The sequence below is a fragment of the Grampus griseus genome (genome assembly GCF_964374135.1).
Source record: "Grampus griseus genome assembly, chromosome: 3".
Lineage (NCBI taxonomy): Eukaryota > Metazoa > Chordata > Mammalia > Artiodactyla > Delphinidae > Grampus > Grampus griseus.
The window spans coordinates 37489639-37514400 of NC_139019.1; the positions used below are offsets into that span (position 1 = coordinate 37489639).

Genomic DNA, 24762 nt, shown 5'->3' on the forward strand with positions numbered 1-24762 from the left:
TTTCTTTCCACATCAAATAAAATAACTGAATAAAATAAATTATCATCTGAAGATCTGTATCAAGTGAAACGGAAGATAATCTGTTATGTTTGGTCTTGCAAATTGAGTAAGTTATTTTGCCAATTTGGAAGTGTTCTATTTTGAATTTAGTCATCTCTTTAATTGCTTTTATTTTTTTCATACAAGTATTTATTTTTTCTCTGTTTTGGAAGGCAGAAATAAAATGATATACCAATTAATGAATAGATAAAATAAAAGTTCTCCAACCAAGGGGTGGATCACACTGATTTTTTCACCCCCAGATGAAGAAATAATGGGACATATAGTACCTTAAGTCCTGAAATAGGATGTATTGGCCTTATGTGAAGGCTCCGCAGTGTCTGTGTCTCTCCTGACACAAGAATTATATTTCTTTTTTCCCAGCTGTAATAAAATGACTAATAGATATTTTCCTTACACTCTGTTAGCAAATCTTCTAATGGGAAATGTGACAGAAGAGGGCAGGGAAAAATTTCTGCTTCCGTAAAGATGATAAAAGAAACTCATAGTATTGACAGGACCTTTCTTTCTCAGTAGGCAGGGAAATGAGTTGATTTCCTGAGGGCTACAAATAGAGCTAGGGACATCTGACCTCTCACTTCTTCAAAGAACAGGTATCTAACCCGAGATTCTGGGTAATTTCACTGCCTACTTCATCTCTCAACAACAGTAACAACAACAATAAAAACAATATTAATAAACAGTTGTTCTTGAGAATACTTTTGGATGGAAAGAATTCATTCCCTTTGCAGGTGGAATCTATCAACAGACCGACTCATGAGGGAAAAAAAAGCCACAGCAGTACCTGTACCAGTCACCCATGTTACAGGCGACTCAACGCAGGAAGAAGCTGGGAGGCCACAAGGCAAACGAAAATATATGTATGTGCGAAATGTGGAGAAAACTCAAGCATTTTGAATGGAGCTGCTGTTTCCATAACTACAGAATAACTGATTTGCTCTTGGGCACCCAGATCCCTGAATGCCCTTCAATCTCTTGATATCTGATAGGGATTGTTCACTTAGTAATTGTGAAGACACATTTTCTGGTTAGGAGTCTTACGCAAAAGCATCCGTACTACAGAAAAGAGGACAAGAGAGTGAGCAAGTGAGAAACTATGTTCCTTTTTGTTAAATTCTCTCACTAATTACAGGGTTTATAATATTATGTATGAAGTTTAAATATAATGTCCTTTCTGCTTCCTAAAAAACGTTCTACATTTAGAAATCTTTCATAAATTTGTATGATTTTAATGAAATGAAAATGTTTCATAGTCCAGTAATGGGGACTCATTTTGCAATCTCAACACAGTATTGATATTACTTTAAATAAAATTGTTTCTACTGTTTGTAAAACTCAACAAATTTTACATTTTAGTGAAGCATGGTATTTTACAGCTCATTCTATTTCAACTCATTAATCAAAGGAGGTTAAATATCTGACCCAGACACCACCACTCCCCACTCCTGCTCCTTTAGCAGACTTAGTGAATTGATTGGGGACGCCTTTCTGCCTTAGCTGAGATACAGTCTTATAATCATTCTCAAAATCTTCCATTCAAAAATTTCTAATAGATATGTGTCATGATTGTTGATTTCCTTTTCTAATTCCTCCACTAGACTACAAAATCCCTTTTAGCAGTAGTCTTGATTATTCATCTTTGTATCTCTATATGTAGTACAGTGCTCAGCAAATTAATTGCTCAGCAATTAATATATATTAAATACTATATCTGATAAGAATATAAAGATATGAAGTTCACAAATGAGGAATAAGGAATTACCTAGTCTCTTATTTTTCGTTAGAATGGTTAGTATGTGATTATACATACAATGTTTAATTGGACGTACAGAATCATACATTTAAGAAATGTGCTACTAAACAGAATTCTTTCAAAAACAGCAGCATTTTTCTAGGACATGTGCTAACTAGAAATTTTTTCATCTGTAACCACAGAGTCAGCTTCTAATTTGAAGACACAGGAGATTTTTGGAACATCTGAAATAACAATTCAACTAAATGGAAAAGGGGATGGATGATTCAGCTGGTAAAACTCCCAGAAATAACAGTTAGAAACATTAAAACATTTGTCCTTGACATTAGGCAAATACTGGTAATACGGCAACAGGGAAAGACTTCAGCAAAACTGTGAATTTTTTTTTTTTTATCACTTGCTGGTGTCTTTCTGTCTCCTCTGCAGCCCAACTGAACTTCTCAAATGTGGTAGAACCCCTCTCTCACACCTATGCACCTCTCACTCAAGTTGTGAAACCCATATTCATATACCTATATTTTTTTGTGTAAGAATTACTCTCAACTACTTGCAAATTACTCTCACTACCTGCCAACAAATTGCCTGCTAAAATGTTACCTGGTAATGGCTTAAACTATATCTGAAGTTCTATAAGAACTTTTGTTTCTTGAAGAAACAGAAATGAATCATTCCCCAATGGTGAAATTTTAGTCATGAATGTCACAAGTCTCAAGATATGTCTGAAAACAGAAAACTAGTCACTTAGAACTTCTAGAGTCCACTACTAATAACTTGGCTTTGTGTGTGTCAGGGTAGTAAATACGTATACAACTTTTTGAATCCATTCATGTTCTAATATTTTTCTAAAATGATTAATATATGTGCACCTAAGATATCATAAATCTATCAATAACTCTTTCCTAACAAATTTTATTAGCATTTTTTACTAATTATTGTCATTACAAAATTATTCTGCTTCTACAACAACCATATGCAGGGGGAAAAGGGGAGGTAAACCTACGCCAGGTTAAGGACTATCTAAGTTTGCATTTCTCTGAATTTCAGATTGAATAAAAATGGAGAAGCATTTTTAATTGTACAGTTTTTTGGGGTTTTTTTTTTTTGGCTACGTTGGGTCTTCATTGCTGCGCGCAGCCTTCCTCTACTTGCAGCGAGTGGGGGCTACTCTTCGTCGTAGTGTGTGGGCTTCTCATTGTGGTGGCTTCTCTTGCTGCAGAGCACGGGCTTCTAGGTGCACGGGCTTCAGTAGTTGCAGCATACAGGCCCTAGAGTACGTAGGCTTCAGTAGTTGCAGCATGTGGGCTCAGTAGTTGTGGCGCACAGGCTCAATAGTTGTGGCTCACAGGCTCTAGAGTGCAGGCTCCGTAGTTGCAGCGCACGGGCTTAGCTGCTCTGTGGTATGTGGGATCTTCCTGGACCAGGGATCGAACCCGTGTCCCCTGCATTGGCAGGAGGATTCTTAACCTCTGCACCACCAGGAAGTCCAACTGTACAGTATTAGTAAAACCTGTGAATTTGAATGCTTGTGATTCAATGTCAGTCAGTTGGAAGAAGTTCTTCTGAATGTTTATCCTTCTCCTCAGTATCACAGATTCATATTTTCACACAATGGAGAACTGCTTCCCATACTAAAACAGTGTAGCCTCCACAAAATTAGTTGATTCCCCAAACGTTTCTGTTAGATACTATTAGGGAGTTAAGCTCTTGGACGCTACACACTATCACAATCCGAAAGCTACCTTTACACTCTGGTAGGATGCCAAATATTGAAGAAGATAGGAATTTCATTTTTTTCAGGGATTCTGTGAAAAAGATAGTAAAATAATTTGACTGGCTAATTATATCTCACATTACTATGTTCTTTAGACTTTCAATTTAAAGTCTACAAAGCACTTTCATATGAATTTTCTTTTTTATTATTAAAACAACCATATGAGCCAAGTAGAAGCTATCATCCACATTTTTTAAATGAGAGAAAAGTGTCTAGAAATGACTTGTGCAAGGTACTCCTGACTTTCATTTCAATTCAGCTGAATTTCCTTTATTTCATATGTTCACCCAGCTCATATCTCCACATCAGTAACCGTGAAAAAAGCAGCACATTGAAATAATCAGCATATTATTGCAAATATTCCCACTGATGACCAACCTTAACGGAAAACCATTTTGATTCCACCACTCCTGACAAATAAGATTATCTCAAAATAGCTACTATTCTCTTCCTTCACAACTGCTTTAAATTATATGAAACTGTGGGACTAGTTTCCAGAAGCCTTGCTCAATGTCTACTTTCACTTTAAGACGTAATAAGAAAAAGATTTTGCCTCTCTTTTTAAAAAAATGGCCTAAATGGTAGACGTAACTCAAAATAACCACCAGAATTATATAACCAACCAAATGTATTTCCCTTTCACACTAGAACACGACTTCTCTAATACAAAATCTAAAGTGTATACATCAGCAAGACAGAAAGAGAAATCAAAGTAGGTCTCTCTCATCCATTACTCAGTGCAATTCAAGGGTTCTAATTTTATTTATTCTTGAGCTTTCATAACACAGTTAATAATGTCTTATAAAACTGACTTTCTGTGACAAATTCTCATATATTTCAATGACTGTGCTTTGCTCAATGAAATTTGAATTAACTACTACTTTTGACATAATGCAAGCAAAATTCTGTTTTCCAAAATATTTCAAATTAATAAAAACACTTCTGACATTGTATCTGACTAAAGTGAAAGACTGACTTGTTAGAAACTGACAGTAAAAAAGCACATATTTTCCCTCTGTGATTACATATTCAACATTTCCTTCAGAGATGAGCTAAATTTCACCTCATTGTAACAACAAAATATTCTTGGGTGCCACTGTATCATTTTCCAATTTAAGTCATGTCTCTTCACACCTCCTTTTTGTAGACAGGTGCATCACAGTATGTATACAAGACTAAAAACAGTGACCTTTTCAGTTGAGATAATTACCCAGATAATTAAAGTAACACGGTATAAAGTGTTTTTATGAAACACTCTGGCAGTTGAACTAGAATTCAAGTTTAAAACAGAATCACATCACAAATTTTGGGTCCAGTACTCAGGAACCAATGGCATTCCCAGTTTGCACTCTAATAGCACACAGATGAGTCTAAAATAACAGCATGCATAATACATGTTATGTCTGTGTGCACAATGAAATGAAAAACTGATACATTTCTCCAGAAATTCTGGAGAAATGAAAGACTGAATGCACTTTGTCCTAAATTAGCTTGACTCATTTAGTGCTTCAAATCTTTACTGGGTATATTTTGGACAGAAATAATGCATAATAGTATTTGTAATGCTTCCAATATTTAGAAAGGCAGTAAGCACACTAAAGGGCCAAGAGTTGAACTGTCTGTTGAGATTTTACATATTTTAAACTAGTGGAGACTTTTATGATAACAGTAATGCTCATTTCTGTAAACTTTATAGTTTCTAAGTATGTTCAACAATTACATCTCATTTGAGCCTCAGAGCCATTCTATGAGATTGGGCAGAAAATCACTATCATCCCCATCTATAAATGATGAGCTAGATTGAATTCATCCATGATTTCTCAGTTCTCTTAGAATATTTCCCAGCCTTACCCACTTGGAAGGATATATACTTTCAAGCTTGGTTTTCAAAGTGGCCACATTTATTAGGATGCCTTATTTAGAGCCTCTCCTCTACCCTCTACCACACTCTCATAGTACATTTCTCTCTTTTGTTTTTTTCTATGCTATAAATGCTTCTAATATTGGATTTAAGACATTCTACTGTTTTTCTTACATGTTTGAATGTTTACATATCTGCTGAATTGAAATTCCCTTGAGGGCATAATTTAACTCATTTAGCAAGTATTCTTGTGCCCATATTTTCCAGATACTATGCTAGCAGCTGAAGATACAGGAAATCTATGGTTTCTGCCCTTCTGGAGCTTAATATATAGCTGGGAAGGCAGAGTTTAAGAAAATTACAAAAGTGATGAATGTTACAAAGCAAAAGCATGTGAGGCTATTTCTGCATATTACAGTTGGAACTAACATTACCTGAAAGATTCATTAATTCCACCCCAGGGTATCTTAAGTTAAAGTCAAAGAAGTCATAGCAACAAAATGTGATGGATGAATTGGGGTTGGCCAAAGGAACAGAGTTCTAGGAAAAGTGAACAACACTTGTAAAGGCCTTAAAACAGTATATGTGACAAACATAAAGAGGTTCAGACTAGTTAAAAATGAATGAGCAAGGGACTTCCCTGGTGGCGTGATGGTTAAGAATCCGCCTGCCAATGCAGGGGACGCGGGTTCGATCCCTGGTCCGGGAAGGTCCCACATGCTGAGAAGCAACTAAGCCCATGTGCCACAACTACTGAGCCTGCGCTCTAGAGCCCGTGAGCCACAAATACTGAGCCTCCGTACCACAACTAATGAAGCCCGTGCGCCTAGAGCCCGTGCTCTGCAACAAGAGAAGCCACCGCAAGAGAAGCCCACGCACCACAACGAGGAGTAGCCCCCGCTCACCACAACTAGAGAAAGCCCGCGTGCAGCAACAAAGACCCAACGCAGCCAAAATAAATAAATTTATTAAAATAATAATAATAATGAGCAAGCAGTTTTCCAGGCTGACATGGTAAAAGAATCAGATTTCAAAGGACCTTGAATTTTGGAATTTGTCCTTATGATACTGAAACACCATAGAAATATTTTCAGCAGGTAAATGATATGGTAATATTTGCTCTTCAAAAATGTCACTTTTGAGGCCCTAGGAAGATAAGCAAGGGAGAATTTTTAAACCTAGTAATGACTCTACTATAAAAATGCAAAAGAGAAATGACTGATGTTGGCTTGGACTAGGATGGTGATAGAGAGGACTGAGTGAAGGAATATTAGAATTCAAATCACATTCCAAGAAGTAGAACCAGTAGAACTTGGTTACTGTTAGCTATGGAGAATGAAAGTGGAGAAGTCAAGGATACCTCTTGGATTTCTGAATTGAGCAACAGGAAACAAGAGAGACGGAGGAGACTTGAAGGGGAAATGAACATACTGAGCTTGAGGAACTCACAAGATATCTCTATAGAGATGTCATGTAGATTTTGAGGCATAAGGGTACATAGTTTGGAAATTTGGGATATGAGTCTAGTTATCAACATATAGCCAAGGAAGCATATAAACACATGCAAAACAGGAACATAGATTGGGCAATGATGGGGCATTAAGAAATTCTAATGTTTTAATATTAAAATAGAGTCCTGGACATTTCAAATTTGATCTTATATTTTAGCGTTAAACTGACATCTCCATGTCAAAAGCATCAGGATTATATAGATCTGCTGCAAGGTACTAACCAAAAAGCATTCATAAAATTATATATCTTACCCCTAACACACACGCACACACACATACACCCACACATACTTTGTCAATCTCTTTTTAACTGTCTTGACTTAATAATACTGCCTATCCAAATAGAACTCATCACACCGTACGTTAGAACTTCAGGGTGTCTGTTAAAATACCATCTTAAGGGCTTCCCTGGTGGCGCAGTGGTTGAGAGTTCGCCTGCCAAGGCAGGGGTCACGGGTTCGTGCCCTTGTCCGGGAAGATCCCACATGCCGCGAAACGGCTAGGCCCGTGAGTCATGGCTGCTGAGCCTGTGCTCCGCAATGGGAGAGGCCACAACAGTGAGAGGCCCGCAAAAAAAAAATACCATCTTAAAAAAACACACAGTATAATACTGAAAACAATTCTCTTGGAATAAAAATGATTTTTTAGAGAATGAACTTAACAAACTCTTTCTTTAACCTGAGGAGAAAGTATAGATAAAGAGAAATAATCTTTACATATATGAATATTCATTGTCGTCTATTTTATCTAGACATAGATAGCCAAGCAATTAGGTGATTCTAAGAGAGTATAAATGAATAATTTCAAAAAAGACAGTTTTGGTATTTCAGAATATAGAACTCTGAAGTAATACAACCAATAGAGGACACCTAGTGGTCTTTAGCAGAATCAATATTGGCCTGAAAAAAATATTACGCAACTCACACACACATAATAATGTTTTTGTTAGTCAATGTGCTAATCTGAGAAAGATGACATCGTGAATACTCATATGTATAAATATTATAGGCATACATTAACTTGAATACTTCAAATAATTTCCATATATCTAATTTCCTTTGAACTTCACAACTGTTCTATTAAGGTTGTAGGCATAAAAAAGTCACTTTAAGCGTTTTTCCCTAGATTAAATAGAAAATAAAAGGCACAATTTGAATAAACATCCATAAGTGCTCATTTCTAGCACAGGGTCCATTTTACACCATCACATTTCTGGTGGTGTGAAATACAAAACTCAAATATAATTGTATCAATAATATAATATAATTATATTAACACATTAATATATTATTCTATTAATGATTATTAATTATATCAAATATAATCAATATTTAAATTTTATAACATTACAAAAAATACTTCATATAAGGCCTTATCATATTTTATTATTTGATACAAATATTTCAATGGCAAGAATACTTGGTAAAGATAAACTTCCCTTTAGATATCTAAAAAGTATCCTGCCTGACACTAGCTATATATAAAAACTGCAAATGTGTGATGAATCTCTCTCTTAACTGATATTATTAGTTCCATCCTCAGTTGTTTCCAATCCTGTTAACTCTGCAGTATTCTAAAATGCAAATCCCTCAGCTAATACGCCTCAATGACACCTTACTGAGTGAGTCCATCATTAGCACAACTTCTTGTCTATACCTCCAAACTCACTGCCTTTGCAACCTAGGCTCTAGAGATGCAGAACTGTGCTAGGCTGCTTATGCTTCATGTCTTACTGACTGTACTCCTCTGCCCCCTTTTATTCACCTTAGTAATCCAGACTCCAGCTTCAAAACTCAGTTCGAGTATCTCTGAGGCTTTCTTCTCCTGCAAAAAAAGCTGTGTTGTTCACTCCCTCTTTTATGCCATCACTTACCGCACCATCTGTGATTATTTGTTCACATGTCTGTTTTTCCTGCAAAGCTGAGATATGCTTTGTATTCTCATGTTTAGCATCTGCATATAGAAATTATTCACTAAATGCTTGGGAGTGAAGAATACATATACCTTTGCAATTATTTAATGGATTTAGAACATGGAGCATTGCCATGTAGTAAGCAGATAGGTATACTCAGATAGCCTATTGTGTTTAGAACTCTATACTAGTGTACAAGGATATTCAAGGGCAAAAAGTTGACCCTGACTCTTCCCTACAGACATTTATGCCCAGGAAAAGAAAAGGAAATGCATATATAAGTAAGTATTCACAACCCAGCTATGGGCATGAACAAATGCACGCAGAGACAGTAGAATTGTTCAAAGTAAAAGTATTGACCATTATAATGCAGTCTATCAATGCAGAATATTTTCTGGAGATGAGTTTGAGCATAAATTTTAAATGAATAATAGAAAAAGAAAGCCTTTCCAAATCTGAGGTGTGGCACATGCAAAATTACCAGAAGCAGAAAAAAAAAAGTCATTCTCTGCCAGAAGCATTATAAAACTAAAAAACAAACAGAAAATAGCTGTTGGGCGCAAATACGAAGTGACAATGGTGAGACAAGGGAACGGTTTGCTGGAGAGCCTTGAAGGCACAGCAAAGAAACACAGATTTGATGTGATAGGCAATAGGGAACCTCCTTAAGTTCTAGCAGAGGGCAGGTTTAGGAAAACACTGGTGTTTGCTTATGGCAAGTCTTAGAATTCTATGTGTTTTCTACAAAATGGAAGGAGTTATAATATGTATTGCAATTTATAGCAAGAGCTAGTTTCTAATCTAAACCAATTAGAATGCTAAAATTAACCAAAGACAGAAACTGCAGTCTGTATTAGCTCCCTGTAGAATACATTTCCTTATTAATGTTCTGTTGTTAAACATAATTTGTACATAAATCTGCCTCTAAGGCAAGATAAAAATCTAATACTGATTGCTAGAAGGGCATTGCAACGTTCCAGACACATCATTCATCTGAAATTGCTATAGACATATTTGAAGATCAGAACCACAGCCCTCTTCCTTGCCTCAAAATAAGCAAGTTATTTGTGAGAGGGCTAAAATCTATACAAGGAAAGTTGAGGGGATAGTAAATATAGAATGAAAACTAAAATATTATAGGTATGTATTCCAAAGCCATAGTTATTATAGGAGCTTCATGTGTTTGCCATCCATTTTTAACACTGCCCATGAAGGATTTCCACTTTCTGTGACACTGAATCCTACAAATAGATAACCATTACAGAGTAATATTTCTCTTTTCAATTACTATTTCCAAAATATCGAATAATTTCAAGGATCATCTGCCTTTGATAAAATGACAGGGATCAGCAGCTATAGCATTCAATGTTCCTGGAACTCTTCACTTTTAAATAATCTCCTATTTACTAAGCTCTTAATCTACCCTTTATTTCTTCAGTGGCTGGTGATTGTCAAAAATTGTAAATAATATTCCATTTAATTTCTGAGGATTTCCTCACCATATGTCTCTTTTAGGAGGATCACAGAGAACGGGTTCTCTGTGATAGGTTACAAAAGAGCACTCTGGCCCAGGTCACTGACTTCACTTGAAATACAACAATAACAACAACGTTGAATTAAGGGAATGATTTTTTTAAGCCAAATTACAAGAGTGGGAGAGATTCACCTCTGTTTTCGGGCGTTTACAGGAAAAGGAATTTTTTGACCTGATTTATCTAAACAATTGCCACAGATTTTCACCTCACCTGGCCATACATGTAAAGTTTCAGTACAGTGTCAGAGAGCCCTAATTGTGCATCCTAAAGCCATTGATCTTATCATTGCCTCATGAAACCAACTTCCCCCCTGACTTCTTAACACCATGTGTTTCATAAATCAGTTGGCCAAATCAGTTCTTTCCTTCTATATTAACCACTATATTCAACTTTAGCAAGGATAGTAACATAAGGGCTAAATTTTAAAGTTTCTGTATTTCATTCACAATATTTCTCTAATTTATCTGGCTTTGGCACTTCCTGTTGTTTATCAGTTGAACTAATTCAGATCGGAAAAAAAAATGTCTCATTGAAGATGGAAGCAGTTTCCTATAGAAGGCAGCCACTTTCCTTGGGAATGATTCATTTAAAACGGTGGCAGCTCCCAGACTTCACACATTACTTCCCCAAATTTGCTGAATTTAGCATTAGCCAGCTTGGTACTAAAACACTCAGAACTCAAAGACATGTGGGTGAACCCACATCTTCCTCTGTACTCTTATTCTAAATGCTCATAGAGCAACCTGATTATTTGTTGTGTTTCTACTTGTAAACACATCCTGGTGGCATTTATAAAACCCAGGTAGAGCTTTACCAATTTGGAACCATTCAAGTTTCTTTGTGACTTTGGTTTCAATCACGTAGGTGATGAAATAATGAATCCGTATTAAATTTGGGTTAATTACTACTGTATTTTTTCTCTGCTTAGCAGTGTTACTAACAGACATTAAATATCCATGATATATGTGATATTATATGGGGATATCATATAATCAAGAAAACATTCTTCATGAAGTGAGCTTATGATTCATTTATTATCAAGGTCATTTATTTATAAGAAAGATCTTGCCAACTCACAACTCTAGCTTGAATGGGTTTGGTTACCAAATGTCTGTAAGTGCATATTAAATTGCATTTTACAGTAATGATGGCAGTGAGCTGATGCTCCTGAATTATATCCTGGCATCTTTGAAACACCATCAAGTTACACAGACCTAGGTGTCTGTGACCGCTGCCAGGAACTAGAGGACAACGGTATTAAGCAGTGTGCTCTTCTATGACTGTACAGCCTGCCATTTTATCTGGTAGAATGCCATCTGTTCATCCTTCTGCCATTCTCTAGGGTAACTGGGTTCAAACTACAAGACACTGAAAATAGTCGCATTGCCCACTGTATTTATAATTGACTGAGTATTTATATCAGTGACTTTTCTTCTCACAGGCTACTCATTACAATATTTTTTGTGACCATGTTTTAAGAAGCAAATATTCAGATTTTATGTTGCTTGGACCACAAAGTTCAGTTAAGAAAAGTTTCCTACAATTTTTGATTATATATATAAAATGGTGTAATATTAAGGTATTTCTCATTAAAAGAATATATATGTTATGGTGAGAAGCTATATGGTTATGTGGTTAAGAGCTTTGCCAAGGTCAGGTCAGGTTGTCAAGATCAGGTTGCCAAGGTCAGAATCCCAGCTCCACCTATTACTAACCCTGTGAATCTGGGCAAGTTAACCAGAGTTATTAGCAAGATTCAATGAACTAATCCATGTAAAGAATCAAACATATTACTTGACATATAATAAGCCATCAATAAATATTAGCTATTTTTATCAATTATCACCTTGTTTTGATATTAACATTAGCATAATAATGTTTGAAAACCAAACATTTTTTACATGTTAGATGGAATGTGCTATATAGAGACACATTATAAGACGAATCCAATTTCTCAAATGTGCTTCATCTTATTTTAAATATAATCCGTATCCATATTTTAAGAATGATCCATTTTTATGTCTTTTTAGCAGTGTCTTATGCAGTGTCTTATTATTGTATGTCATTTCCTGAAATCCTAGGAACCAAAATGTCATCAACAAGCACACACAAAACATTGTTACAGTCTCACAGAAAGCAGAGCTAATGTTCACTGAAGTTCCATTTTATGACTTGTTTAAACCTAAATTCCAAAATATAATTCATCCTAAAAAGCATCTCTGTAGCTAGTAAAGTGGCGATTCATTCCTAGCCAACGTATGGTTTTCTTTAGTGCAGGTTTAGGCACTCTGGAGTCCTCTTTGACCCTCATTTTTATGCAGACAATAAAGTTCAAGTTATAATTAATTTTTTTTAAGATACATTTAGAAGGAAAAGAAAATCAAAAAGTTAATATGCAGACTCTGAAATTAGGGACATAACCTCCTTTGCTTGGTGATGGTACATTTAACTCAGATCTTTGGAAACTCCAGTTGGCTGAGCCCTTTCAGGTCCCACCAATTGCCTAAGAACAACAGATGCCCTATTCAGCAAAATATTGGCCAGATTCACTGTATTTATTCACTGTAGTATTTGTGGTTTTTATGTAATAATTTCCCTCCGGGGTATGCTGTTTTTCAGTATTATGAAATGAACTAGTAGAGAGAACCTATAATAAATAATTATAGGCAAAGAATAAGAATGAGCAAAATTATTATACTAAAATCAGTCTTTACACATACAACTTGGAAATACTAAAAAAAAAATCTGTTTTCTTCAAACACAAATTCTCTGAAATTTCAATATTAGAGGAAACATATTCCACATTATTTCACAGAGCTAATGATACAAACTAGGTTAGCAATCAGACCCTACAGCTTTGTCAAAGATGGTACTTGATGTGTTAGATAAAACAAACTAATATTAGATATTAAATAAAAACAATCTCCCATGGTGGAAGAGGGGCTGCACTGGTTAAGACAAAAATTTGTTGATTAAAGTAGATTTGCTTTAAAAAAAAAAATTAGTATGGAATCTAAAAGAAAAAAAAAATGGTTCTGATGAACCTAGGGGCAGGACAGGAATAAAGGCGCAGACGCAGACGTAGAGAATGGACTTGAGGACACGGGGAGGGGGAAGGGTAAGCTGGGATGAAGTGAGAGAGTGGCATGGACATATATACACTACCAAACGATAGCTAGTGGGAAGCAGCTGCATAGCACAGGGAGATCAGCTCTGTGCTTTGTGACCACCTAGAAGGGTGGGACAGGGAGGGTGGGAGGGAGACGCAAGAGGGAGGAGATATGGGGATATATGTATATGTATAGCTGATCCACTTTGTTATAAAGCAGAAGCTAACACACCATTGTAAAGCAATTATACTCCAATAAAGACATTTTAAAAAAAGACTGAATTGGCATAAGACAAACGTTTTACAATCACTAATTTTTTCACTTCACTCAAATCCAGTATTCGACCATATCTTTTGAGGATACAAATATACCACTTACATACCAAAAAAAAAAAAAAAATGAAATTTTTCTTTTTGAATTTCATAAAACTCATTATACATAGCACAGTTGCTCATTTTGAAAGTTATAGTTTAAATCACATGATATAGTAGCTTTAAAAATGTAAAAGATATGTCTTACCTCTTCCCACTGATGTATGTATCTAATTAACCTTGAAAGTCGTAATAAACGCAAGAGACTGAGAATTTTTGTAAACCTCACAATGCGAAGTGCCCTGGCTGTCTTGTAAACTTCTGAATCCATTCCTTTTTCTACAATGAGAAAGATATAATCCACTGGGATTGATGAGATGAAGTCAACCACAAACCAGCTTTTTAAATAATTCATCTTGATCACTTTAGGGTCCAGGATGATTTCAGAACTATCTTCATTGACAGTCCCAGTCCTGAAATTCATGATCAAGTCCAAAAGGAAAACTGTATCTGAAGCCACATTGAAAATAATCCATGGTGTTGTTGTCTGTTCTGTAAAGAATGTGATTCCAACTGGTATGATGACCAGATTTCCAACCATCATTATAAGCATTATTAAATCCCAATAAAACCTACAATAAATAAAAAAAATCAGATTTTAAGATGTAGACAATGACCAGCCTGTTCTCACTGCCCCCCACCACCATAAAAATTATTACTGACTTATGGTTAAATAAATGACTAGAAGAACGGAATGTCAGTTTGGTAAATAAGGTAGCTCCTTCAGTGGCCATAAAGTTAAATCTAAGTAAAATTAATATATTCCTAAAGCAAGGCATTGTGATTATAGAATTCTAAAAATTACTTTCTATAAAATGTTATAGAAATAAATTCATGAACACCCATACCCCCATTTATCTGATAAAGAAGCAAAAATAAACTCCCCTATAGTTAATATACAATATGAATGAAAACAAGGGAGAAGATCCAGAAGATCTATCTTTAAAAAAGCTACCTTTGAGAAGACTCTTTGGAGGTGTTTTGAAGTACTTTATATGTAAAATTACCAATCATAGATTAGAATAAACAGTAATAAATAGGGCACATGAAAAATATTGGTACTGCAGATTTATCTCTAGAACTACAGATTAGGTCAACCATAAATTCTAGAACCTCCATAGCTTCACAGCACTCCAAATATTTATGCTTTATTCTTCTAAATTTGAAATGAGAAAACTAATTTTGTTCTGAGGCTGAAAATACTTGAACTGACTCTAGATTTGAAACTAGAATCTAGCTAAAATTTGCACTTTTGTCACTGCTTCATTGAACAACTTTAAATATATTGCCACTCTTTTTCCAAACAATACTTTCCTTAAAATTTCTGATTTAATTTTCAACACAGCTATGATTACTAACTACCTTTTGAAACACTCTTATCCCACCTTATATTAAAATTAGGAAATTTATTCCAGGTTAATATAGCATTAATATATAGTTAATATTTATTAATATAGAATAAATTCAGCAGAGATTATTGTATTATTCTCATTTGGTTTCTTTCAAAGTCTATTGACACTGTATTTAGACTAGATAATAGATTATACTTGTTACAGTATATACTTATAAAAATAAAGAAACAAATCAACTAATACAACTCTATAGTCATAAAATAGTCTCTGGAAACATGAGCTACTTCATTCTAGTCGAAGGTGTACTCTCTTAGCAGTTGTGGTACAAAAATGGTATAAACTTTCATGACATTTCTGTTAACCAAGATATTATTTTACATTAATTCTCCTACTTAGACTATTTGGGCTACATTTTGGTAAGGTATATGAACCATATGGTAAGGTATGAACCTTTCAAAGTTATTATCATTCCTAATTATGAGTGACTCCTGGGTTAAAAGCAGTAGTACCAGAAAGAGCTATAACAGTCCCACTCTGCCCTGTTTTCTACCCCCCCACGCCAGGATTATATAAAAGATAAATGTTTGTCATTTTGAAGATTTCACCAGTCTTTCTGTCAAAACTTACCTATAGAGTTATGGACAAGTATACAAATACCCATGTCAATCATACATTATGCCCTGGCAATTTCAATGAAATTTTTTCTCTTTTTTTTCTCCTCTCCTAATGGAAATGCAAAATGTGCCATTTAATACACTAAGGACAGAGGAGAGATGTAGGGCAGATGCAATATTGTAATAGCTGTTTCACAAAAAAGTGACATCACTGAACTCTAAAATGAAATTGTGTGTGCCCTGAGGATTTTCACTTTACTGGACACTCTTATCAGTCTCTTCTCTGCCCTCCTCTCTGCTTTCCCCTGAAAGGCTGCTGTTCCCTTGGGTGTTACACATAGCCCTTTTATCTTCTATTCTACACATGCTCTTTGGGCAATATTATACACTCATCCATGTCTTTAATGATTAATTCATAATTGATGACTACAAAAGCATTATCTCCAGTCCATTCCTGTATTCTAAGCCTCCTAATCCTTATAATAGCAGTCTATTAAATCTGTCCCCTTGCATATCTCACACTCATGTCAAACAGCATGCCCAAGCTCAATCTCATCACCTTCCCTCCCACAGACATCCACCAGATATTCCCTGTGTCAGAGAATGGAACAACGCTCTACCTGATTTGCAAGCCAGAAACCTTGGAACCATCCTAGATAACCCCTGGCCTGAAATCTACTTAATCTCATTATTCAATTACCGAGGCTTTTTGGTTCTAACATGTAGATGTAAGTTGTATTCATCCATTTGTCCTTTATCATTCCCACGGCAGCTGTCTTCAACCAGAAATTCTCAACAGTCGCTTAATTTAGAGACAAGTTACTTAAATTCTCTAATCCTAATTTTTTTCATTTGTCAAATAAAGATTATTATAGAACCAAATGTGTAGGGTTTTACAGATTAAAAAAAAAAAAACACTATATGAAAATCACAGCTCCTAGCAGAGAACAAGCTGTGGCACACGATGCTGGTAGCGTACCTAGTATTCATCTACCTTTCCTTGCTTACCAAAAGATATCCAATTTGGGGAAAGCAGTCAGGAGCCCTTTGAAAAATACTCACTTTTACATACATGCTTGTATTTCTGTTACTAAGATAGAAGCTATTTTTAAGGAAAACTCATACTCTATCCTTCTTAGTCAACAGAAATGAAAAGGATGAGTGCCATCCACTCTTTATTTTAGCAATAATGTTTGCCACACCGTAGCTTTTTATGTGGTGCTTACTATGGACTGAAGCCATTAGGTATCAATATGTATCAATATGAAGCTCAATTAAACCTTATAATTTCCTTTTAAAGTATCATTGACCATATTTTGCAGTCATAAACACAATGCTATAGACTTTGCATAATATAACACTTTCTTTGGTTAACATGGATTCATTCCTTAGCTAGCCAAGGAAAATACAGTTATCACCCACTCTAGAAGTTGCTTTAAAAAACAGCAATGAATATGTTCCTGAAAACTGACCTCATGAGACTCTCATGCCTCCCTGCCCACGAGTTTCTCTTAGCTCTTTGCTCTGAAAATTTCTTTGGATACTCAGGCCCTCCCTTTTCCTTAACTCTCAATTTCTATGTCTTGCACATTTTATTACAGAATCGTCTTTCCTACCCACTCCCTCTTTGCATTCCCATTGTTATCTCTCTAGTTTGGGCAGAGCTAGCTCTCGCTTGGAATATCTCAAAGAGTCTCCTGTCTATGGAATCTGATCAATTCTACCTGCCAGTACCAGAGTGACCATCTAACGTGTAACTTACCAGGTCAAAACCATCATGGACCCTCTCAATTAAGTAAAAACATCAAGGCATTCCCTGATATAGCCTCCTCCTCCCTTCCCCGTCTCTTCTTTAACCCTTTATGGCAAGCACCTCATAGCTCAAGCAAGAGTACTTGCTCTTACCTTGCCATCATGCACACCTAGGTACACATACAGGAGATATGGTTACTTCCACTCTACCTGTTCCTTTTCGTATCAGCGTTCTACCTGTCCTTCAAGTCCCATTCTGGCAATGAATTTCTTAGGTTTTTTTTTTTTTTTACAACTTCCAGAGCAACGTTTATTTTCAATATGCTTCTTATTTTACTTTTGCTTTTGTTACTATTTGCCTTTGTTTCCTCCTTGGATTTAAGTTCTTTGAAGTTCAAAACTATATTGTCTTCTGTTTAATTTCTGCATAATGTAGACAGTATCCAGGACAGCAAGTGCTAAGAAGATATATTCATTAAATTTTAAGTGGAAACATACACTTCATGAGGATATTTAAAGAAATCCTTTTTTAATAAGTCAAAGGCCATTAATGCAGTAAATACTTTCCCAATATATCTTTTATATAACTCTAGATTTTTATTCATTGAGGGCTTTTATAATATAGAATACATTAAAATAAATAGGAAACAAAGAGATTAAAAATATGTTCTGAGGTCAGACCGCCTGCAAACTAAACAATTTTGGATTTGCACCTGGTTTTGAATGTTACAAAAACCCCCTCTTATTCATCTTACTCTAGAGAGACTGTATTTGTCAAAGATCTTGATTGCACTTTGAAGGCAGCCCAGGGTTCAAATCCTAGTTCCACTGTGTATGGTTTGGAGTAGGGTATTTAACTGCTGTGAATTTCAATTTTCTCCTACTACTCTCAGAGTTTCTCTTCCAGGAGGACTGCATACAATGATGTGTGCAAAGCATACAGAACCTGTGATATAGAAAGTCAACTTTGTCTGTAAAACCAACACTCACTGCAAAGCCAAGTCTTGACAATTACAGTAGAATAATAACCTAGGTAATCATTTTTACTTTATACTAAGAGTAGATAGAATATACAGAATAAAATGGTATTTCAGTCATAATTAATAGATCACTAAAACTATGGTCACTTTAATTACTAATAAATAATTTTCAGACAAATTATTTTTATGTTAAGAATTCATTTCTCCCTTAAGTTTTTAGAAGAGAAAAAGTGGCATTGCAAAGATTAGTCCATGATCTTAACTGTGAAGAATTCAGAATTCAGTCATGCTCCTTTCTTTTTACCCACTTGGATCTCTCTCAGGCTTGTGGTGAATAAAGACCACACTTCTGTCCTAACAAGAATTTCGCACTCTTTCAGGTTCCCCTGCCCCCTTATGACATCTGCTCTAGTTGAAATAATCTGATGTCAGACGTTTCTACCCCAAAGCCTTAAAGAGATTAAAACAATTCCCATATTTCACTACTGAAGATGTTTATCTTTAAATTTTTGTCTCTAAATATTGAGTAAAAGGTTCTCTTCTCCCCTCTCTCTGATGAAATAAATATTTGTCATTAAATGGAATGGAGGAAGGGACTTCTGGTTAAACCCTGAAATGGTACCAGATTTATACATGGCTACTCTTTTGCCTGTTGTTGAAATCAACTGATGCGACAAACCTGTCCCACTATTCACACTTGAGTCACTCCTAACAATTATGTCTTTAGATGTCAAACATAAATTGGGCACACACTTGGAAACCAACTTATTTATCAATCTAAACAAATAAATAAACAAATGTCCAGCTGGATTTACTTTTTATAAAACACATAGTCCTTGCAATTATATTTTAAATTTTATTTAAAACTGATTCAATTTTCAAAAGTTCAATTAACAGCCTGATTATTAGGCACATATCTCTTGAATAATAACAAGAAGTGTCTTCTCTTAAATGCTAGGTCCTCTTCCTAGTACTGTCAGTGGCAATTCACCCCACCAAGTCTCAGCAGCCAACACCTGAGATTTGATCTAATGGGTTCTCAGACATCCTTTGTCACCTTGCAAACATCATTATTTAGAATATTCACACTGGGGCTGACGTTCTGTAGGACATATGCCTATCCTAAACCTTGCAAAGAAGTTTTCTAGGTCAGGTCTATTATTTAGTCTAATGCCTTGCTATCTTGCAAGGACAAATTCATTGTCTATGGCGGGTGGGGAGTGAAGCGATCAGAAAACACAGACAACTTAAATATGGGTATTCTGAAGTGAAAATACACTAGCTTTCTTAATAAAGATCCCAGTTGTAGGAAAGTTTAGCCTAACTTATGGATAAAATTAACTTAAACCATATTTGAAGACAAATGATTACTGGTAAATAGCAATTTACCCAATAAGAACTTGAGATGGGTGGGAGGTACATTATGTTTTAGCTAATGTTATTTATTAAAATGAGCTAATGAGACAGAAACTTAATCCCTACGAAGGTATTAAGATCTGCACCAGTACAGGAAAAAGTAAACATGTTTTTTCTACTTCCCCCTTCCTCTGAAACTGAACTTTATTCTTTGTGTGTTAATCTTCTAACTGCCAATATTAACAGCCTTATATTGGTCCATGAACTCTTGTTTACAACTTTGTTTACAACTTTGTTCACTCTTCCTACTTGAAACGCTCCCAAATCTTCGGTTTCTATGATTCTGCATTTTTGTAGTTTCTCACTCATATTTATATATTAGCAGAAATTAATTTTCTTCAAGCTTTACCTGACTTCTCTTCTTCCACCATTCAAGCTGGCATTCTACATTACTATCTCATCGCACTTTTCATCCCTCTATTCACTCGCTCATTGGTCTCATCAGTCGCCACAGGCTAAACTGATACCGTAATGTAAATTGTTCTCAACTCTATCACTGGCCTTAACCTCTGAGATGGAGTCATGCATTTCTAACTACATCCTGCATAGTTAGTGGCCTCTGAGTGTTCCAGTGGAATAGCCATCTCAACAGGCTGAAATCCAAACCAATGAACCTTACGGCCCCAAAATAATTCTCCTGATATTTGTATGTCTGTTTATTGTAGCATAGCTTCTTCCTTTTTTTATCTTCATTAGCCAGCCACTAGGCATAAAATTTAAAAATTATCCCTGATTCCTCTGTTCGCCCAGCTCTGACCTTTGATCCTTTGCCGAGCCTTACATTCCTTCTAATACAATAGAAGCTTTTCATTTTGTTCCATTGCCATCATCTTCTATGAAGTTTTTATTACATCATTATTCTGCTTACTAATTTTCCTGTTTCTACCTGCCCCAGGAAATTACTTCCTATTTATATCCAACAGACTTTTCCTATTGCTTGCAAAATGAAATGTAATCATTCAAAATCCTCTAGAGTATGTCCCAATTCTATATTTCAAAGCTTAACTTTTTGTACATGCATGATCCTCAGCTAAATTAAAAAAGACCCTGTTTTCAGACTTTTCATCTTTGTCATTGCCCAACAGATGTCTGGGATTTCCTTTCCTAAAACCCAAACTCAGTCAACTTAAATGCCAGTTTCTTCACAGTACCCTCTTTTATCCCATTCCCAGATCAGTTGGAGTTTATCTCCTCCCTGCCTCAACTCCTACTTCAACCTCTCTCTGTGATTTCCAGCATTTGAGGACACCAACTAGTGAACACTGAATAACTCACCATAATGAAGTGTCGGTAATAATTTGATAAAGACCATTTAATAAACGTTGTCTGAAAACACTGCTTTTGTGCTCATTCCAAGCCAAACTCTATGCCAATTTTCTTTACACTTAAATTGCCTAGCAAATAGTATACATGTGTCTGATTTCCCAATGATCAAATTCCAAATTAATCACATTTATGTTAATGAGGTTTTATTACAATATTATAAGATTTTAATTAAAACACATATGATCATTTGTTTTTTTGGATGGTTTGGAAATTAAATAGGTACAAGCCTTTTTTTACTTCTTCTTGAGTGGTATGGCATATCTTTAAACTATGGTAAATTCTTGCTTTAGACAACAGGAAGAAAGATGTCATTCAAGGGTACTTTCATTATGTCATTCAAATTTACTTCAGATGAAGCCCACAACTTTCATTCCTTTGAACCAAAACATCCACTTATCCATAAATGTCCCACATGAAATACATTTCTATAAGTCTATAGCTTTTTTTAAAAATAAATTTATTTTATTTATTTTTGTCTGTGTTGGGTCTTCGTTGCTGCGCACGGGCTTTCTCTAGTTGCGGCGAGCGGGGGCTACTCTTCGTTGTGGTGTGTAGGCTTCTCAGCGGTTGCTTCTCTTGTTACGGAGCATGGGCTCTAGGCGTGCGGGCTTCAGTAGTTGTGGCTCCTGAGCTCTAGAGCGCAGGCTCAGTAGTTGTGCTGCATGGGCTTAGTTGCTCCTCGGCATGTGGGATCTTCCTGGACCAGGGCTCGAACCCCTATCCCCTGCATTGGCAGGCAGATTCTTAACCACGGCGCCACCAGGAAAGTCCCAGTCTATAGCTTTAACCAGAAGTTACAGAATGAAGCCCAACTCCCTGAGAATTAAGCAGGTCTATGCTGAGGTACTCTCCTTATGATGACATATAGATTTTCCATAAAAATAAAAGTCCTAAATGTATAAAAGGTGAGTAGAAAATGTGTAAAATAGCTCCTAGTGTTTAAATTTAGAGTTCTTAAAAAAGTCCAACGTAAACCTACTCCTTAGCTTCTTAGTATTTTTTTTTAATTTATCACTGAGTGATTTTTAAAACTTTTATTCTCTCCTTTGACAGTCAGCACTTTAATCCTTTAAGGAAAGCAGAAATATTGTCAGAGGTCATGTCAACCAAAATGTGTCCTAGTACCATTCACTCCAGTATAAAATTCAGTAAGTTGAGTCTATTTTTTAACTGTTTCCAGAGACAGACTAAAGGACATTAGGTGATCACACTGACGGACAGTCCCATGACATAGACAATGAACACACCTTTATTTTGAAGCTCAGTTAAATGACTATCAGTTGATAAGGGCTTTATATTTGTTGATACACTTTCATCCAACCACTTTGAAATTTTGAAAAGGAAGGTGACTGATTTTTCCCTGTCTAAATACATAGCTAACTTAAGGTGTATTCAGGTTTGGAAGTTTCAATTTCAGAATAATTCTCCTCTCATAAGCTTCCCACCACATGGCTTATTTTCAAATCATCCATTTTATCTTCCTGTGGCTGATAATACATGTCCCTTGTGTTTCTTGTTACTCTACAGATCTCAATAAATCCTTATCCTCTTTGTCCTTTCTAAGCTGCCGATGCTATGTAGATCTTTTGCATTATTGCTCCAGTTTGAGGATGTGATGGAAGGTTCAGAATCAATGTCCAAACACATTATTGTGTCTGGAAGTCTACAAAATGTCTGCATTTTACAGAAGTTTTGGAATGTGCCAATGATTCTCATTTTTATATATAATAATATCTCATTGAATTTTGAAAAGAAAAGCAGCATCAAGGCAATGAAGTGTAAGTAATATTTATTAGATGATAGGCATTTTGTAAACATTGTTTCATTTGATATTCAAAACAACCAAAGAGGTAGGCAGCATAACCTAAATTTAACAAGAGGAAACTGAATCTCATCCAGCAAAAGACTTTTCTTAAATTCTTGTAGACAGGAAATGAGAAAAATTGCTTTGAACCCACGACCAATTCCCATGCTTACACTCCTTCTACACTATTCAATGCCTGAATAAATAATTCAAGGATTTTAAGAGTAGCATTAAAAAACAACAACTTTCCCACAATATAGCCATATGTTCACCTGCCCTTATCAGTCACCCATCTGAAATGAGAACAAAATTGTTTCACAAGGAAAAGTCTAAACCCTGAAGGGAAGTAGACTGTGGTGCTGCAGCTATGGCTCCATGGCTGGGCTTTGGTTTCTGTACCTTTCCATGCAGAAACCATTGAGAGTTTACCTACATCCCCAGAGAATCAACATGATAGTTCATCTGTCCCCACACCCATATAGGAGCACACATCTTCAAATAAAGGAACTATGGGATTACCTGCTTCAAACTCTTTCTGCCTTGACCTACAAAGATATCTCACTACTGTATAAACCGAAGTTAGTTCAGATGCTCTATAGTTAAAAAGCACTTGGAAAGCAAGAGTCAAATTTAGTATCAACCAAATATTTTCTCCAAATAGTTACATTATAATAATTCAAACAAATATGTATTGGCTATCTTCCACATAGTACATATTGTTCTAAACATTCTGAGAAATGCAAACATAAATTATAAACAAACTCTGCAATGAAGAACTTCCTACTTAATAGGAAAACAAAGACTTGTACTTATTAAATAAGACTAGGAGAGAATTTAAGACATGTTCTAAATAGTACACTACAGGTACCCTGGGTTTCCCAAAGAGAGAAACAATTGGTCAGCTATTTAAAGAAACTATTATTATTAAAGAAACTCAAAGACAGCATTTGCTGAGGAGTTCCTAGGTTGCATTTTACTCACGGCACAAACATTAATTTATGAACATGTATGTGCAGCTTCCTGGGCTCGTCATTATATATACAAAGAGAATTAGACACGGACCCAGTCCTCAAGAAAATAAGGACTAGGGAAGACAAACAATCAATAATGTCTTCTAAAACAGGCTTATAAAAGAGCAATACTGAGGCACACAAAGGAGATAGTGATCAAGTCTTACTCGGGGGAAGGATAGGAGAAGTGGGCAGGATTTCACAGTCAGAGTTGATACTTTCCCTACACAACTGTAAAAACTTGTTTTGGTGTATACACTACACCACAAACATTTATTGCGCACCAAAACTGTACTAGTTTCTAGGTTGCCACTAGGCACGCACTAGAGTTGCCACCAGAATACCAAGAGAAATAGACACAAAATAGGGAGGTAAAGGGAATAAATGCCATGAAAAGTTAAAAGGTCTGGTGATGTATTTACTTTTTAGTTAATGTTTTAGCTCCAAGGGTATATCAAGTGTTTTCTCTTCATAAATTTTAAAATTTTGTTTTCCTAGTTAAGATGAAGGACCATGATCAAGAACAGCCAAGAATGTGATCAAATAAAAGCTCAATTAAAAAATGTTAAGCTCTGGGCTTCCCTGGTGGCGCAGTGGTTGAGAGTCCCTCTGCCGATGCAGGGG

General features: G+C 35.7%; 1 protein-coding gene across 1 annotated transcript in view; it reads right to left on the reverse strand.

Moving 5' to 3' along the window:
- Positions 1-24762, reverse strand: part of HCN1 (hyperpolarization activated cyclic nucleotide gated potassium channel 1) — a gene marked incomplete at both ends in the record, with an annotated part of 366245 nt that overhangs the window by 303411 nt on the left and 38072 nt on the right. The window contains one exon of the mRNA XM_082651315.1: positions 14033-14456. Coding sequence (XP_082507441.1) covers positions 14033-14456 — 424 coding nt within the window. The remainder of the gene's footprint in view (positions 1-14032; positions 14457-24762) is intronic.